The following is a 20,419-nucleotide window of genomic DNA, read 5'->3' as shown; positions in this document are numbered from 1 at the left end:
GAGCAGCAGGTGGGAATGGCAGTCACGAGATAATTTTTTTAATAATAGCATACACAGCGGCCTCCGGGGGGTTTGTGAAAACTGCATTAAAAAATGTAGTTCCTTGGAAGTATTTTGCTCTCTCTTCAGAAATGTAGTGGTATATAATCAGAATGAGCCTGGGTTGTATTTGTGGATGTCAGTGACTTCTGGGGCCTGTTTCAAAAGTTATGTGCATCATGACGTTTCCATCAATCATTTTTATGCGCATATCCAAAATGAGCATTAAAATAGGTGTGTGGAAACGTAAAGCTAAGGCGAAAATACCGATTCGTCTTTAAATAAGGGGAGGAGACTGACTGAAACTCAGAGTTTAGAGTATAAAATCTGCTCCTGACCAGGTTAGGTTTACAGAGTAAGTTACCAAAGTAATTGACTCTGAGTTAAAGTTACCTCTCTTTCAGAAACAGGCTTGACTTACCCTGCTTTCTCAAGTTTAACAAACCTGCCATTTTGAAAAGGAAAAATGAGTTTCTCTCATTCCAGGGTTAAAATACTCAGTTTTCACTTAACCTCCTTTTTGAAACAGGCCCTGGTCTCCATCATACTTCACATTATCATCTTTTTGGAAAAAAAAATGTTTTTTCAAAAAATGGTTTGGAACAAGTAAATAATGATAGAAAATTGCATTGCAGCCCAAAAATAATAATTAGTTTTTTTATTTGATAACATTATACCTGATATAATATATATCAGAATAAATATATTGTTTTTAGTATCATGTTTTATGTAAATACTGTTTATAGCAGTTATGCTGAATACCTAAACTATAGTTTGACACAGTTCGTTTTAAGCATTAAAGTATAAATTAAATTGCATTTTAATATAAATAAAATATTTTTATTTGTTAATTGACATTGGCGAGGACTTCAAATTGGCACATCTTGTCTTTGGCCCAATCATAAAAGCTCCAAATTAAAAAAAAAATAATAATAATAATAATCTTAATAAAAGTATTGAAGGGATAGTTTGCCACAAAATTAAAAATTCTTCGCTATGTTCTCAGCCTCAAGTGGTTCCAAACCTTTACAAGTTTCTTTGTTTTCAGTTTAACACAAAAAAGACATTTTGAAGATCAATGACTTCCATATACTGTAGAAAAAACACTATGCAAGTCAATGTTTACTGGTTTCCTGCATTCTTCAAAATATATTATTTTGTTTTCAACAGAATAAAGAAACTCAGAGAGGTTTTAAACAAATGGAGGATGAGTAAATGATGGAAGTTTTCTTTTTTGGTAGACTGTCCCTTTCATCTCTTAATCTTTAGGACCCAGTACCGGGTCTGTGACGCCATTTACTTCTGCATTCTTAAAATTTTAAAGGTCCATACTGGCCCAATACTTTCAGAAATGGTTTCGTTTACTCGTCAGTTGGAATAATATAACTTTTGCATAGATTGTGATAGGGACCTTTTTCTTTTTTCCTATGATTACTGACATGTGCAGGAACCACCAAAATTAATTACAGCAACCAAGACCACACAGAACCTAAAAGATACACTTTCAAGTTGGAGTTTACAGAAAAAGCATCTTTTTTTTGAGGGGTTTATTATATTGTTATTTTGATCACCTTCAACTGCGTTTTATGAAAATTGAAAGTGTTTTCCTTAAAATGATATCAAACTTTTTTTTGGATTTTGGGAAGCTTTTTAATTTAGATAGTCAAAAAAAAAGAAAACAGGCGGAAACCCCAAAATAGCAAAATTTATTGGACAAATGAATAATAAAAAAAGAAAAGAAAAATCAATATAATTGAAAAGAAACACTTATTTCCATATTTATGAATCTGAATAATACACCACTTCCTAAAAACACCACTGAGTTATTCTTAAAACTCTATATGGGCTATGAAACATGTTAATCACCACAGATGCACTCCAGATTTTCTGTTTTTCCATGATCAAATTTCACATTTCATTTACATAAACTCTCTGAGCCCAGCAGCTCTCCATTTATGATATTATAAACCCCAGCATTTGCTCAGTCTAAGCAAAGGTCAAGAACAAATGAAAAAGCATACATATTTAAAACACACAATCAATCATTAAAATAATTGTTTTAGATTATCGGGAACCTGTTTAAAAGCAATTTCCTGAAGTCATTGACTGATGCCTTTAGTACACACAGAGCTAGAGAGACTCGTACGTCAAGTAGTACATCATGCTAACGTTCGATTAGTCTTGATCAATTTCTGGAAACCAAACAATGTACCTTCAGGTGCTGGGAGGTTGTTAAGGAGCTCTTCGGCGAGTGTTTTTCTAATTGATGAAGAGTGTTGTGTAATTGCCTGCGGTGGATGATGTTTAATCTGCTAATAATGTCAGTGAGTGATATTAGCAGGAGGCCGTAGACTAATTAAACCAACAGACGCCTTTGCGCAGTCTGGGGTGAACCTTAACAAACCATTTCAGTGCTTTACTTCGTCTGATGCCTTGTGTAATCTGAGACACGCATGCTGCGGTAGAAATGGAGAAATAACAAATCTGAAGAGCCTGAAAGAGGCTCAGGCTGAAAAAATGGGGCAAATGAAAGAAATGTTCCTGGCTGAAATGAAAATGAAGCTTTAATGACAGCATTTCTGGGTTACTGATATAATGATGTTGACCTAGTTCACTGTAATTATGCTAATACAATTGTTATGCAAGTACAAATAAATAATACAAATTGGCACAAGATGATTTTTCAGAGGTTGATGGTAACAAAACATTTTTTTTTTTTATCCACAACATTTAAACCAAACATTCATTCATTCTTGCATTTTCTTTTCAGCTTAGTCCCTCTATTAATCTGGGGTCGCCACAGTGGAATGAACCACCAACTTATCCAGCATATGTTTTACACAGTGGATGCAACCCATCACTGGGAAACATCCATATACATTTTCATTCACATTTATACACTGCGGACAATTTAGCCTACCCAATTCACCTGTACCGTATGTCTTTGGACTGTGGAAACCCACCTGTTCGTGGGGAGAACATATATATATATATATATATATATATATATATATATATATATATATATATATATATATTAGTGCTGTCAATCGATTAAAAAAAATTTAACTAATTAATCGCACCTTTTTAAAAAAATTAATCGCGATTAATCGCATTTAAAATACTAATACTTGTAATTTTGGTTATTCAAATGTAAAATTAATGAAATGCAAGACAAAAACTATTTAAATTCAAAATATAATTGTTTATTAGAATTAAAATTCAAAATATAATTGTTTAATAGAATTTTTGTTTAACTTGTAACACAGATTTCTTCATGTAAACAACATACCCACAATAAACCATCAAGATCCTGGCTTAACAGCCATATTTATTAAAGAAATTAAAACACAGGCATGTTAATGACATTTAAATTTCAAAACAATCAATGCCAATAAAGAAAACATTGATTTTCATGTTGGATTCTAAGTGGACTGCAAAAAAATGTCAAAATACAGGAATTGCAGATATGGAAAATGAAAAATTATAATAATAAACTATAGAATACAAACTGTTGCACTCATTGTAAAGTTTTATTGCTGTGAGTTGAGAACATTAGTTATAGAGTAGAAACAATTTTGCTTAATCCCCCTTTACATTCATCCAGTTGCTAAGACTAGGAGTATCCCGCAAGTGCACATAGACTCCCAAATGCCCGCAAATGAATGATAATTTCTCACAAACCGGTCGTTAAATACATTGCACACCCCTCTCCCCCACATCCCTCCTAGCTCTTCAGGTAGCCTATGTCGTGCGCAACTCACCCCCACCGTCCTTCAGGTAAGTCTCGCGCGCACACGCCCCTACTCAGATACGTCACTCACTCCACCCCTGACACCCCTCATTGGGCCTGACACAGACACACACACAACGCGCTGCAGACGTTTTGGCCCCAACGGCCTTCCATACTGGAGCAACTCCCCTCAGATTCAACACGCATGATCACGTTCATTAAATTTGCTTAAACTAAGCGTCCTAAAGTATTACTGTATTTTACAAGGATTCTGACAAAACAACGCGAAGCATACGCTTTCGTTGCGTTTAATGAGGAAACACGCTAAACTTGAAGGGCTCATGCTGAAAGGCAGAGTAATGCCCTGTCTTTGACAGCTCGCGACTTCACCAGAGAGTTTCTGAGTACATTCACATAAGACACCAATACTCTGATTTTAACATGATTAAGATTATACTCTTATTAAAATTCCACCATGTAGCCTATGCAGTGATTTTATTACCTTAAAGGAAAACTGAGTCACGAAATGCGGAGGATTTTCTTTCTGTTCGCCATGCGGTATCAACTTACAACAGAAGTCGAAAGTTAAAAATGAAACACCCGAAATTGCATGAAACTCTGGAGAGCCTGGTGATGCGACTAATTGTTTTATACTGAAACTTGCCTTCAAAATGTGCTTCCTTGGTCTTATCCACATTTCTTGCATGTTAAACACACGTCCACCACAACAGGAAGTAAAAAAAACCCTGCAACTCCGTTAATTGCGTTAATTTTTTTTAACACATTAATTTTTTTCATTAATCGCATGTGTTAACATACTAATTTTGACAGCGCTAATATATATATATATATATATATATATATATATATTGCGGTTGTGATTTTTAAAGTATTACAGCACTTTGTAAACGTTTATTATTACCATTTGTTGAGTCTCCCCATACAGTTTGATAGAGCGCTTGGACCCGGAAGCTGCTTCGCGTGACGTCACACTTAACAAGCGCATAGCAGTTTATGTATTGTATGATTTTCGTTTAATTTATTTATGAAAATACTCTAACAATACTTGTGCATTCCAGGCATGCATCAAATGAATATTCACGAGGCAAAATCTTCACTGTTGTGTGCTTGGTAATTTCAAATGCCTTATTGTGTATGTAATTTCAGTTACTGCAATTAAACTTAATTATCTAACACATCCTGCTCTCCATTTGCGAAAGATAACGGCAGCATTTTCAGCACGCCACTGATATTGTTTCAGTCTGACATAATGCTAGAGAGCTGCTGAAAGCTTTTTTGTAGGCTGAACCGATTTTACTTTTCCCAAAGATCAATATCTTTCAGATCAATGTAGAGGCACATCCCTCTCTAGATCCTTATGCTGATGATATCTTTCGCTAATGCGCTTACCTCCGCCATTTGAAACCATTAGGGTTGCTGTGCATATTTTCCTCAAGTGTCTGTGGCCTAGCAGTAATCTCTTCCTGTAGCTGTGAGCCAATTTACTGCATTCATTGCTTGTTTTATACAGTGTGGTGATGTTGTCTCCATATTAATTCAGTATACAAACTGTTTGTCGTCCTTTATTGGATAGAAATATTCTAAACAATTTCTTGGAGTTAACATTTTCTTATAACTTATAACTGAATTGATGATTTCAGATAAGGGGTCTGATCAGGGGTCTTTAAACACCTTTGTTTAGTCTAAGGCACAATCCCAAATCTATTTATTTTACCCCTGAATGCTCAAAACAAGGGGTAGGGGAAAAGGGCTAAGGGGAAGAATTGGGCCTATATTTCAACTAACCTTTGAAATAAATGTTCTTTTTACAATATACTAGAAATTGTTTAAATTTTCTGAAAAGAAAATTACACTTAATTTAGCTTCATAAATATTTATTGTAGTGTAAAATGATTTTTGATACATTTAACACATCCACATCCTTATATCTGTGATCTTTTTTTCATTCAGTTTTCAATTTTAGCATTTTTGACCCATTACGATCAGATTTCACTTCATGTGAGGATTTGTAGAGTAATTATATTCTTATTTTATGACTTAATTTATGATATATGGATTTTGATATACATCATATTGTTTTAATACACACTTTTCAGTCTTTTACCCATCATAAAAACCTTGTCACATTCAAATATTTTTTTGTCATCCATCCATGACCTTAAAAAATGAAAATATTATCAAAAAGAATCTAAATTATTGAGTATAATAAGAAGTAAAAACGTAGATCATTTTAGATATAGAAATATAAGTTATGGCTATAAAAAATAATACAACAATACAAACAATATTTTTAACTTTAAATATGAAGAATATAGCTATAGAAAAAATATTTAGATACAAACAAGAAGAAAAAATAATATAGGAAATACTGTGAAAAAATCCTTGCTGTTAAACATTCTTTGTCTAACAATCTAATAATTTTAACTTCAACTGTATATATTTAATGTGTTTGTTACATATAGAAAGTGAGGCTATACCTATAACTAAAAATAAAATGTTTTTTCTGTCTTCATAGATCCTTGCCAACATCATCATCTTCATCTGTGGAAATGTGGCAGGGGCCTATCACAAACACCTGATGGATCTGGCTCTTAAACAGACGTACCACGACACCTGCAACTGCATCAAGTCTCCCATCAAACTGGAATTTGAGAAGCATCAGCAGGTACAGCCGACAGTAGTGCACAGATTGCCTGACTTGCATTGTTTTCAGCTAAACTGCATGCTGTCCAGTCCTATAGGGAGAAGTAAATGTAGGCCTAGTTTGGGGAGGTATCAGATAGGTTTAAGCATGAGTCATTCCTGCAGCTGTTTTAAAGAGATCATTATATCAGCACAATGGGCAGCTAATATCCAGAGGCGGAGGGGGTTTAAGAGTTGCATTGTCCCAAAATAGCTTTGTCCCCCCCACCACCAGTGCTCTGTTTCCTGTTACATACGGGTGGGGCGGAAGTCTGCCTCTTGCCTTGGGTAGTTGTGCTTATTGCTGTTTTACGTGAAATAATGATAACATGTGTGTTCATAGAGATGCTGAGTGAAATTTGAGCGCTGAGATAAAGGCAGATCGGTTGACTGCACTTCTGCTCCATCAGGAATTATCACATCTCTTAGAAACATCACCCTGCTCTCAACTCCATTATTCCACGAATGTTATCAGGGTTGTTTTTTTGGCTTTCCTGGCAGAACAATTGCAGAGCGCAAGGCAAATACAATGTTCCTCTCACTCTCTGCACAGCTTGATTGGATCTTGTATGTGTTGTGAGAATGAAAAGCATCAGTCGGTTCATCTGCGGTCGGGTCTATCTGCCGTATTGTAAAACATGCTGAAGCATTTCCTTCATTGACCTCCTGCGGTGCTGATCACACACTGGTCATTCCAATCAGAACATTAGTTCAGCACAGACCATCAGCCTAATTACAGATATGCCTTATTGTACTTTCCAAGGGCGAATAAAGCATTGCTGTTGAAATTTAGTTTGTGATTAGGAGAGTTCCACACAGCACGGGGTTTATAAACCCAAAAACCAAAATGCACACTTCCTTTCAAAAAATATATACTTGTTTACCATTTGTAGCAAGGTCTGTTATTTGTTTTATTAAAAGTTCTGTAAAATAGGACTAGTTTAACATAATTTTGCATACTTTTAATTGATGGTAAAGCTGAATTAGCATTTTTAGTGTCACAAGATATGAGGTTTTTGAGTGAAAGTGAAAATAACTGAGTAGAGTTCAATTTGGATAACTTATTTTGGGGTCTATTTTAACAATCTAGGCGCATAGTAAAAGTGGATGGTGCAAAAGCAGTAAGAGCATGTCTGAATCCACTTTTGCCGTTTTACATGGCAGACTTTCTAAGTGGAAAAACTGAATGCCAATGAGAGTATATTGATGTTTTCCTGACTGGAAGGGCTTCCGCTGCATAAAACATATGCTGGATATGTTGGCGGTTCATTTTGCTGTGGCGACCCTATATTATTAATAAAGGCACTAAGCCCTTTTTGCACTTATACACCTTAGTTTCTATTTATCTATGATATTTAAATACTGCATTTTAGTGACTTTTATTTATTTTTCATTTTTTTTTGCTGAATTAGCTAGTCAGATGTCATCATAATCACACTTTTTGATGTATTAAAAATTTTCCCTAAAAAATTAAAACAAGAACTTATTAACCCCCCGATATATATCCGATCAGAATAAAAAAATGAAGTAAGCAAACAGCCTCAAAAACACAGAAGTGACGAGATTAGCGACTTTTGCTGTGAAGTGACATCTGACAGCTGAGGACTCCGCTTGCCATTAAAACCTTCATCGGACAGTTATTTAAAAAAATAATGTCAAAAATAGGGAAAGGGAGGTTATGTACTGGACAAGTCAATATACAGGACGTCCCGGCTTATGCGGCCAGTTAGCGTAGAACCTTATGGATAGGGGCAGATTTTCATCTGTAAGGAAATAAGTAACTTTAGCCTTACCCTGTTTGGCAGTCTTTTTGAACATATATGTTCAATATTTTGCAATAATGATGCTGTTGCCTGCCTTTTCTGCTTTCTTGCTCTTTTCGACCCAAAAAATCCTCAAAAATTCAATACTCAAAATCCATGGATGTTGCATCAAAGATTTAAATGTTACCACTCAGTGGGTTATGTCGTGACTCGCGTCACATTATTGTGGCTTTGAGGCTCTATGGGATTCGAATTACTGGCCAGAGTTATTTAAAATGATTTTTTAAATGAATGAATGGATTTTATTAAAATATATATTAAATATAAATGTATTAGAATAATTATATATATTATATAATATTAAATTACATAAAATAATTAAAAGGACAAATTCTGGACCTTTCATTCGAACCACCCGAACCCCCCCCCCCATGGCTACGGGCATGTCATATGGTGATGCAAACTCCAAAAACCTGACAGGTGGACAACTCTAAACTTGTTTTTATTAAAAAATAAATAAATATGCATATAATTAAATAATACTGCTACTAATAATAATGTTATACAAATGCAGATTGTCATGAATAAACTAAAAAAGTCCCCAGATATGAGGCATGGAGGTAATGGTTTTTATATTTTTGTAGAAAATAATAATTTTAATCCTGTAATGTATTTTTTTTTTTATATAAAGATATTTGTGTATTGCTTTACATCCTGTGTGGATTAAGCAATGTGTAAGTATTTGGACCTACAAAGATGCATAACTAACGCATTCTCCACTGGACTTATACCAGTTTTTAGTTGGTCAGTGACGTAGTCTATTTCAGGTTTTCAAAATACCAATGTGCCTTAACACACCTCCTTTTCTGACTGGAGCACACATGAGTCCTCAAAGTGGTGCAAATGGATGTGCTATAAACAGCGTGGAGCAAAATGTGAAAATTAGGGTTGCACTGGTCTGACAATAGCAACAAATCACACCATGCAAGCACCTTTTTGCACCGGGTGTATGTTAGTGCCCTGTATCTTTAAATATATTAATACCAATGACATTTTTTATTTATTTATTTGCAGATAGCTCTTTTTTGTCTGTATCATTAAACTTATTTTATTAATTTGTGTTGGGAAAACTGCTGAAAAAACAAGCAATCCTCAAAATCTCTCATCTCCTTTCTAAGAATGCTATTAAATCTAATGAATATATTTTTATTCTGTTAACCATTGTTTCTGCAAGTCTTTGCTTGTGGGCATATACCGACAAAAACAGTGCCCTAAACAATGCAACTTTGAATTCAGGTTTTATTGCAGAATATCAACCACCCAACAGCAGTGTGTCAAGCATTGAGCCTATCCTATAAAGTTAATCATGATTATTCACCACATTCTAAAAATAAACAGGTATTTTAGCATTTCACTGAATGACATGTTTTATATTTTAAGCTACTTCTGATACCAAATTATCAACTAGAAGTCAAGTTATTATTTGTTGTTTTCTAAAATGTGGATAGGTGACAAGACTTTTGTCAGTTAGTGTATACCAGAGCTTTAACAAACCAAACATACCAAATGTTAAAGCAGAGGAAGAACCACAAGATGGATAAATGACATCATTTCCTTTAGCAGTCGCTTTTTCAGACCACAACATATGCATATTACACTTGAACCCATTAGTGCGGACAGCCTACACTGATTTGTCTCAATTTTGATGATAATACATTAATGGACCTTTATTTAAAAGCACTTATGTCTTCTGAATACAACAGTAAATGTGTATAAACAGTTTCTTTTTTTCAGTCACAATCAGCACATGGCACACTCTATTATTTTGTTTCCTTTTATTTGACCTTCACTAAACCAGGTGCTCTCTTAAGGGAAAACAAAGGAACTGTAGAAGAGTGGCAGCATAATAAAAGGAGAAATTTATGGGCTTTTCGAATCTCAAATGTTGTTCATATTTCATATTGTTCGTACTGTTCGCCGGGTCATTCATTCGACGTAACCCTGTTCTAACCTTCCCTCAAGTGGGATGCATTGTTTAACCCAGGGTCAAGAATGGACTTAATTAGTGGCTGACCAATATGTTTTTTTTTAAATGGCCAATCAGAATACAGTACCTAAAGAGCTGCAAAACTTACTATATAGCTGATATTATACTTTATAAGATAAGATTCATCTAGCTGGATAGCTTATTTCGATAATATAAAAATGTTGGTCATTTAAAGGCATAAAACGTGATTAACGATGCATTTCAGTGGTTTTAATCAGAACACCTAGTGAGTGAACAAAATCTACATGTGTTTTAGTAGAATAACAATTTTTTTTTTTTCATTAGTGGCAGGAGACATCTGTTACACTTCTGTGATTGAGACTGTTCATCCATCATCATTTTTCTCAAATTTTCTTTTTCTCATTTCACATTTTGTGATGAAAGTGCCCAAGGGGCTTGTTTGAAAAGCCATATACTTCTCCTGTATTCTGCGTGTATACTCAGAATACCTGTGGCAGAAACAGAGCAGACTGTTTGAAGTACTACACGTTTCCATTCTATCAGCCTAACGGCAGAATCCGATGAATCTTCGAAGGTTTAATGTGTGTAAGCCTTTTTAGCGCTTTTGAAAACAATTGTTTTATTTATTAAAATATATTAATATTTGTTTTCACCTCTGAGTTCAATCTGACCCCAATTTTGGTTAATCCACTTGTACCATTTCTGTTTTTAGCTGATAACATTATCAGTTCTGATATAATTTAGATTTTGATATTTTTTTGGGTTCTTACAAATACAAAAATTGTACATTTATTAGGAACCAAACGCCGCTTAGAGTTCCATGCCCCGGGATTGCGTTTCTTTCCACGGACATTATCTCGACACTTTGTAGTTAATCAGAGGATGCAGGGTTAATGACACTCAAGTAGTCTGGTTGCCTCCTGCTCACTCCTACTAAAAGTGTTCTTAATTTAGTCATTTCTATACAACTTGCTTATATCAGTGATTAAATGATTACAAGTTCTTCATGCTGCTGTGCCACACTGCTCCGAGCAGTCAAATATGCCTTAAAAATCAATAAAATCATGTCACAACATAATGGTAGCACAGACTCCATTTAATCTACTGGATACAATGAATTTGGAAGACTCCAGATTTAATGAAAGAGGTTAACCTTTATTTTCCAGATGAAAGTGTATCATGCCAATTAAGGAATTAATAAAAGCCAATTCAGGCATAAATGCACAACATCAATTACCTAAAGGCAAATCTAAGAGTATAGATGGAAGTCCAAATTATACATAGTGTTGAGATTAAGAGCTCTTCACTTCGGGCCAGTTTGGATACAGACTTATGACCCCTTCTCTTTAAATATCCTAGCATTGAATGGTTATTTTGTAGGGATGTAACGGTATTGTAAATACTGTCATACCGCAATATAAATTTTTTTTTATATTACCGTAGTCGCATGACTCTGTAAAACTATAGTTCTTCTGAGAAAATTTGCTCAGGCGAATGAAGCGAACGGGAGGTACCGGAAACTACAATTCCCATCAGCCCAGGCTTGGCCATAATCCCTTGCGGTCTGTTGTCGCTACAGATCCAGTAATGCGGAAATGGAGTGTGCTGCTAGAAGCGGGGATCAAAAAGAGCTGGAAAACCCTAAAGCGGGTGTTGTCGCCGCACGCGTACTGAATAGTGGTGTTGTCGCGCGAGTTCTTATCAGCTGTGTTGTCGCGCGAGTTCTTATCAGCTGTGTTGTCGCGCGCGTACTGAATAGCGGTGTTGTCGCGCGAGTTCTTATCAGCTGTGTTGTTGCACGCGTACTGAATAGCGGTGTTGTCGCGCGAGTTCTTGAATAGCGGTGTTGTCGCGCGAGTTCTTATGAGCTGTATTGTCGCGCGCGTACTGAATAGCGGTGTTGTCGCGCGAGTTCTTATCAGCTGTGTTGTCGCGCGCGTACTGAATAGCGGTGTTGTCGCGCGAGTTCTTATCAGCTGTGTTGTCGCGCGCGTACTGTAAAGCGGGGACGGAGGGTATGTCGCGTCGCGGGGGCACTTTTGATCATTTTGGAAGGGAACTTTCTATCCAAGACTAAAAAGGGTATGTGCACTGCACAGGTTGAGCTCTATGTGTGCACATGCCTGCAAGTTGGGGAATACGACTAATAATCAGTCATGGGGACTGCAGAAACACAGCACACTGTTCAGATTGATGCAGACATGAGATCTCTATCTCACTCATGGTTTGTCCTCTCAAGTGGGGGAAAGACAATGCACAACGTTACCCACTGCTGTCAACCTGGGCCAAGTCATATCTCTCTTGTCCCAGAAACCTCAGTCCCAAATGAGAGGGTTTTTTCTGTTGCAGGGGACATTGTAAATACCCAGAGATACCAGCTTTTACCAGATTATATTTATATGATAATTTTCCCATCTCTATCTAAGTGAGTGAGTGATTAAATGTTGAATGTGATGAGTTTTCAACAATACTAAATTGAAACTTTATTTTTTTACATGGTTTAATATTTTTTTGTTAATAAAATTGAAGTTCCTGTTTCAAAGCTTACAGATAGATGGCTAATTTGTATGTCATTGACACTTTTGGCACTTTTTTGGAGTATTTTCATAAGTTTAGTGTTTTCCTGTAAATGATTCAATAAATACCGTACCGTGACATTCATACCGAGGTATTACCGTACCGTGAAATTCTGATACCGTTACATCCCTATTATTTTGTCAAAGTTAACAAGTGACTTAAAGATTTACTAATCTGTTGAGATTTAAAGAGCACCTATTATACATTAAAAGGGTCATATTTTGGTTTTGGGGGTCTTCAACAACAGGCTGATATGCTTTCAAGGTCAAAAACACTTTTATTGTCTTATAATATGCATATAGTTTTACATAATTTTCCCAGTGACTTCCATATGATTAGTTCAGCGATTCATTCATTCCCAAAGCCCCCCTTCGCACAATGCTAATCTGCGCTGATTGCACCGATGACAGTCTGTTGCAACTGGTCGACAGCTTTCAGTGAGAGACAGAGTGAAATGCCCACTACAACTTATCACCAATGTTGAAGTAGTCAGAGTGGATGTGTGAGCATACCTGCCAAAACCCCTGTTTTTCCCAGGAATCTGCCGTTTTTCAGACTAATCTCTTGCATTTCAGACCCATCTCCCACCACCGTCCAGTTTTGTTATTTATCCAGGAAAACTCCTTTAATTTCAACAGTGAATAACTTCTGGTTCCCCCTGAACATAAACCCTTCTCTCCGGGATTTTCAGGTACAAATGTTGGCAGGTATGTGTGTGAGCCCAATGCAGAAGTGCATTATAGCAATGCAGTTTAACACCAGCATATTGCTCTATTCCTAACCATAAATAAAAACACTGACACACATTCAGTATTAATTCACACTGTGGGAAAATCTGAACTATTTTGAAACTTGACCGCTGCACATGTGTAGGAACAGCTGATGGTGGCCATAGCAACGACAAACAGCAGTGCAACGCGAGCTCACGAACACATCTAAATCTGTTAACAAAGCAGAATGCGCCGTGTTTTCAACGTGGCATTAGAGGCGATATGAGAATATAAAGAGTTAACCAAATACACTACAAGTGGTTACAAGTAACAAAACACAATTAAATACATACTTTGCAAGCAAAAGAAAGCAAGGAGGCAACCATTTTAATCACACTTACTTACACTTGTGAAATGGAGGAAGAAACTGATCCATGAACTGTGTACTGTAAAGTTCCTGTCAAGCTCTGACGAAATCACATACATCAATAGTCTTTTCTAATCCTTCCGTTAACAGACGGCTGATGAATCACCCGTTGTAAGCGTGCAGATTGCTGTAGCACTCGTCAGAAAAACGATGGGAATACAGCACAATTAAGGCTGGGGCTGTAATGCTGAGGGTTTGCGCGTGCAACAATTGGGCCGGGCTTAAGTTTCGTATCGACGTCACGCCGAAACGGCTAAAGCTTCGTTATCAAGATGGTTCATTTGAAGCACTATGAGTACAGTCTTTTATAGATGGATCAATAGTTTTAAACACTGTGCACTTTCAGATTTAAACCTTAGCTGGATATTTCTCTTCACTTAGAGCTGTGTTATACACTACATGGAAATTCATTTCCAAAAACCCAGAATAGGGGCTCTTTAATCAAAATTTATCAAAGATAGTGAATAAAACATTGTTACCAGTAACACCTGAGTTTTTATCAGTACTAGAAGGGAAGGAAAGTTCAAGAAAGAGGACAAGAATGTGTCAAAGTATATCCTGGCCCTTTTCTTCAGATTCCAGAGTTTTTTGGCACATTTAAGTCTTAAGTAAAATCAATTCCTACAGTTGCTTATTTTTAATAGTGTCACAATGTCATATGGTCTTTTCTAATTCTAAAACATGGTAACTTGCTAATTAAATGGCATATTTCATTTAAATTGGTGTTAAAACAAATGTGTTGCTTAATGCTTTTAAACTGCTTTTCTCATTAATGTGTAATTATATGAAAATCTGGATGATATGCTAGAGAATTGTTTTGCTGAGATAATTCTCGCTCTTACAACTCTAATCAGTAGCTGGCTACCTGTAACTGATCAACTAGCTCAATTGCGTGCAAAAGTGAAGTAAAGCCTAAAAGTCAAGAGAAAGGAAAGAGGCAGAATGGGGAAGGCTTGTTCTTTATCCTTGTGCTACAGATGGTTTGTTTAATTGTTTTCTCGCTTAAAGCATTCAGTTTTTTCACTTACAAAATCTGCCATGTAAATAGCAAATGCGCCATGGTGTGACACAACTGACCCTTAAAGGGAATGGGAGATGAGGCTATGATTGGTTTAATGCACATTATGCTCAAAACACACCTAGAACTGATTAAGAGAATAAACATTTAGACCATGCACCAGGACCAACAGTTAGACCATGCACCAGGGCACAAAGGGTCATTTTTCTGTCCTTAAAATAGCAAATGTGGATTCGGACAAGCTCTTCATACTTGTGCGCCATGCGCTTTAGACTTTGCACCTAGACCATTAAAATAGAGCCCTAATTGTCACCTCACACTGACCACACCACATACATTTGATAAACAGTGGCACATAATGGTCAAAAGTTATAAACCAATAAATCATTAGCTGATTTCATAGTTTTTTATGATTTTTGATATTTTAAGTTGAAATATACAGTATTAGGAACTCAATGTTTCTCTTGATCTGAATCTCTCTGTAGAGTTAATTATATAACATCATATCAAATGTATTTGAAATGATATTAAAAACAAACATAACATGAATATTTCTATCCTTCTCTGTTCAACCAATAGGAGCGTCTTTTACTATCCCTGCTTCCCGCCCACATCGCACGGGTCATGAAGGCGGAGATCATCCAGAGACTGAAGGGACCCAACTTCAGCCAGGCGGAAAACACCAACAACTTCCACAACCTCTATGTACAGAGGCACACTAATGTAAGGTAGGGCTTGTGACACACATAGCGTCATTTCTTTGCTCTCAGCTGATTTATTTTTGTCAGCCTAGAAAATATATCCCATGCACTGCACCTGCTCTCCGCGGAGCTGTCATACCCTCAATAGATCCTGTCAAACCATCCTGCCCTCCTTCAGTCTGCACCGGAAAAAAAACAAGCTATTCATCAACCTAGATGGAAGTAACCCTCAATCTAAAAAGCCTAGACACTTTTTGTACGCTTCTATTAAAAAGTAAAAACAAACACAGTCTTCTGCTAAATAGGGCATACTGTTGAAGTGGCTCTTCATCGTAACATAAATATAATTTTCCTCAATGCATCGAAGGACAAGGAGTTCTTTGCTGATTTAGAAGCAGTACCGCTTTCTGCTTCAAAGAGGTTCTCCTTTCACTTCAATATCCTTTTTTTCTTCATTTTTGAGGATGCTCTGCTCATTCTCAGTGTAACCGACTGAAGGAAAAAGCGAAGGATATTTTCTTGGCATCTGCATAATGTTCTGTTTCTGAGAATCACACTGGATTTCACACTGGATCTTACAGGGCAGGCTGAAAAACACACTTGTGTCATTGATGTTACTGAAGGATTTTGGCAGAATTGAAAGAATGTGTTTCTACTTCAATGAGAGATAAGTTGGCCCGCATACTGTATGTGGTATAATGACAATTGCATTGAAAATACTTCTATTTATGCAGTAGTTTTAGTCCTTGGATTTGATCGACAGCGTGTTTCAAGAGTGCTGATGTATGGTAGCTTTTTTTTTTTTACTGTGTAGGGCTGATTTTCCACATGGTAGGTGATGACAAGTAAATTACTTTATGAATCTAAGTTTAATTGACGTAATTTGCTCAAAAACTGATTCTTTCAGGAGTAAAACAGGTGATTTTTTTTCAAGTGAGTCATTGAATTCATTTATTTTCTTTTGGCTTAGTCCCTTTATTCATCAGGGGTCACCACAGCTTAATGAACCGCCAACTTATCCAGCATATGTTTTACAAAGCGGATGTCCTTCCAGCTGCAACCTAGTACTGGGAAGCATCCATACACACTCTCATTCACACACTCATACACTGCGGCCAATTTAGTTAATCCAGTTCACCTATAGCGCATGTTTGTGGACTGTGGGGGAAACCCACGCAAACACGGGGAGAACATGCAAACATCCACACATAAATGCCAACTAACCGACTTGAACCAGCAACTTTCTTGCTGTGAAGCGACAGTGCTAACCACTGAGCTACCGTGTCGCCCTAAGTCATTGAATTAAATTCCATTATAATGTAATGAGTGAGCAACACGTTGGCTCAGTGGTCAGCACAGTCGCCTCACTGCAAGAAGGTCGCTGGTTCGAGTCTCGACTGGGTCAGTTGACTTTTCTGTATGGAGTGTGCAGTATACAGTAGGTGAAGCGAGTAAATAAAATTAGCCGTAGTGTATGTGTGTGTGCCAAAATATATGGGTGTTTCCCAGTACTGGGTTGCAGCTGGAAGGGCATGCACTGCGTAAATACATGCTGGAATAGTTGGCAGTTCATTCCGCTGTGGCGACCCCTGATAAATAAGGGACTAAGCTGAAGGAAAAAAAATGAATGTACCCAGCAAGCATTTTTTGTTTTTAAAAGATGTCTAATAGACGTCTAAACATAGTCATCTTGGCTAAAACAAGGCTAAATTTGGGCTGTCCGTAAAAATCTAATAGACTTTTAAGAATAGGCCAAAACTAGACTACTCATCAATAAACAGAAATAAATGACTACATATATAAAGTCTGTCTAATCCAGGGGTCACCAATCTCGTTCCTGGAGGGCCGGTGTCCCTGCAGGGTTTAGCTTCAACTTGCCTCAACACACCTGCCTGAATGTTTCAAGTATACCTAGTAAGACCTTGATTAGCTTGTTCAGGTGTGTTTGATTAGGGTTGGAGCTAAAATCTGCAGGACACCGGCCCTACAGGAACAAGTTTGGTGACCCCTGGTCTAATCAGTCTATTTGATGACTAGTCTAGTTGTGGGCTTCTTAGATGTCTATTAGATTTTCACTGACAGCCCAAGTTTAGTCTTGTTTTAGCCAAGCTGTCTACGTTTAGAAGTTTGTTAGACGTCTATCAAACACAAAATTGTTTCCTGGGTAATGAGTAAATCATTGAATCACCTTGAATACCTGTAACTTCAACTATTTTCTTAGATCGGGTGTCTGATTTGTCTATTTACATTTGACAACGTACTGTAGAATAGATGTGCCTCAGCTAAATGGATATAATTCTAATCTTGAAATCCTGGGTTAAATACAAATTTAACTATGTTACATAGACTAAAGCATCAGATACAATACAACACATTTTGTTTATAAGCTATATATCTTATTTGGCATACAAATTGTTTTATATGTAGGCTACAGGAGGCTGTGCACAAGGCTCTGTGATTACTGTCATAATAGGCTAAATAATTTTGTGTATAACCTGCCTTCCCAAAAACAAAACACTGTGCCTTCTTAAATGGAACACAAATTATATATTTTTCTATTATTTTCCCTCTCCATTCACAAACATAAGTGCATACTCAGCCTGAAGTGTCTCTGTTGTTAATGCTGCCATTTGGTATTATTTTAACATTTGAATTAGATTTTTTTGGTTAAAAATCAAACAAAACACACATCTGAAATTGTCATTTGTGACACTGCGTGTTGGATATTATACATATTGTTATAAGAGACTGTCATATAGCCTATTACAGTACTTCTCAACCATGTTCCTCGAGGACCACCAGCTCTGCACATTTACCATCCTTAACCACCTGATTTCTTAAACACCTGATTCACATTATCATCTCATTAGCACAGACTGAACGACCTGTAATGGATGTGATAGACAAAGGAGAGATCCAAAAAATGAGTGTTGGTGGTCCTCCAGAAAAGTGGTTGAGAAACACTGGCCACTAGGAGGAGAAAAATTTACATATGGTTTTACAACCAGATGCATGTAGACTTGTCCAGTTTTGTTTCAAACCTGAAGTGGTTTGAGTGATTGGATATGGATCTTTCTGGTATGCATTAGGGATGTCCTGATCCAATCACGTGATCAGAAATCGGGCCCGATCACACGGTTTCAGACTCGATCGGAATCAGACGTTGCCCTCCCAATCAGGACTCCAATAAAGAGTTAGACCTCTTTCTTGACTTCACACAGAAACAGCAATGAGTGCTGCATGACATCACTTTGTTGCAGAGACGCTATTAGTTAAATGCCGGAAGCAGCTTGAAGCAGAAAGCGCGAGTATGTCTGCGATCTGGAGGCATTATAAAGTTGATGATGGCAGCATTGCCATAGCAAACTGTGAGATATGTAAACTTGGGATTGCCTGCCAGGTATTTAAAGTTGAGGTGCTATTTGTTTTTATTTTAGATTTTTTTTTATACTTACTGTTGCACTAAAGTCCAAAAAGTGAAGAATGAATGTTATTTATTACTTGATTGTTTAAGCTACTTCACAGTAGTGCTCTGTTTGTAATCAGAGTTGTTAAATGTTAATATAAGGTTAATTAAATAAGAAATAAGGAACATCCTGGATCTGTTTCTTCGCTTTTCTTCGTTCATTTTTTATTTATTATCGAAGTATCGGATCAGGTTTCAGTATCCGTATATACTCAAAATCAAATGACTAATATGCATTTCAGAGGGCATTTACACCTGTCTTTTTCATGGTCAGATAGCTGTCAAATCAGGAAAACCATGCGTAAACAGCCCCTTAGTTACACTAATCTGCTCTAATACGCTGATACTTTCAGAATTGAACTAAATAGGTGAATAAATGTCTGGTTTATCCCATAAAAAGCATTATTAGCTTGCCATACAATTGGTCAAAACATCAAAAAAAAGTATTTTATTTGCCGTACAAATGAATCATGCATATTTTATGCTCTTTATTTTGAGTTGTCTTGAACATTTGAATGTTTTCCACAGCATTCTGTACGCAGACATTGTTGGATTCACACGTCTGGCCAGTGACTGTTCACCTGGAGAACTGGTCTACATGCTCAATGAGCTTTTCGGCAAATTTGACCAGATAGCCAAGGTACTTCCTAAAGAGCATAGAAGACACTAAGATCCCACTTTCTAGAACATTATATTTACAATAATAAGACACTGAGATTTGTATTTTTTTTTTTCTGTACACAATGTAATGTTTACTAACTGCGATTTAATTTGAGGTTTTGATGGTTTGTTTGGTGCAGGATAATGACTGCATGCGGATCAAAATTCTAGGCGACTGCTATTACTGCGTATCGGGGCTGCCGGACCCTCTGTTGGACCATGCCAAGAACTGTGTGAAGATGGGGCTGGACATGTGTGAGGCCATCGAGTAAAAGAGCACACTTATTTTTAAACACTATTACATTAACACATTATTACACAGATGTCTGAAATTCATGATTCTAACTGCTCTATCACAGACGCTGAATGGTGTAATTGACCTTTTTTTCTGGTTAGTTTACCCATAAACAACAATTTGCTGTTTATTTGCCCACCCTCAGGCCATCTAAGATGTGAATCTTTTTCTTTAGTTAACCATTAAAGGATTTTAGCAGAAATTATGGCCATTGATGGTTCAGAAAATCCAAATTAAGGGCCAAAACATAACTAATACTAGTTGCTCCTGTAGATAAATTAAGGTTTTATGAAGTGAAACAATTTGAGAGTAAGATGTG

The 20,419-nt window shown here is 36.6% G+C and overlaps 1 protein-coding gene across 9 annotated transcripts in view; it reads left to right on the top strand.

Moving 5' to 3' along the window:
• adcy2b (adenylate cyclase 2b (brain)) overlaps window positions 1-20,419 on the top strand; it is a 167,750-nt gene that overhangs the window by 73,661 nt on the left and 73,670 nt on the right. For 7 of the 9 annotated variants that reach the window (XR_012394611.1, XR_012394614.1, XR_002456106.3 and 4 more), the window contains exons 4-7: window positions 6,309-6,458; window positions 15,558-15,706; window positions 19,674-19,785; window positions 19,946-20,073. Coding sequence is in view for 2 of the 9 variants with exons in the window: in XM_005170038.5 (XP_005170095.1) it covers window positions 6,309-6,458; window positions 15,558-15,706; window positions 19,674-19,785; window positions 19,946-20,073 (539 nt within the window). In the remaining 7 variants the exon portion in view is untranslated. The remainder of the gene's footprint in view (window positions 1-6,308; window positions 6,459-15,557; window positions 15,707-19,673; window positions 19,786-19,945; window positions 20,074-20,419) is intronic. The other 2 variants (XM_073930891.1, XM_073930890.1) reach the window with 1 other exon arrangement.

This window comes from Danio rerio, chromosome 19 (genome assembly GCF_049306965.1).
Source record: "Danio rerio strain Tuebingen ecotype United States chromosome 19, GRCz12tu, whole genome shotgun sequence".
NCBI classification, from domain to species: domain Eukaryota; kingdom Metazoa; phylum Chordata; class Actinopteri; order Cypriniformes; family Danionidae; genus Danio; species Danio rerio.
Note: the sequence above shows the minus strand (reverse complement) of the source record. Positions and strands in the feature narration are given on the sequence as shown.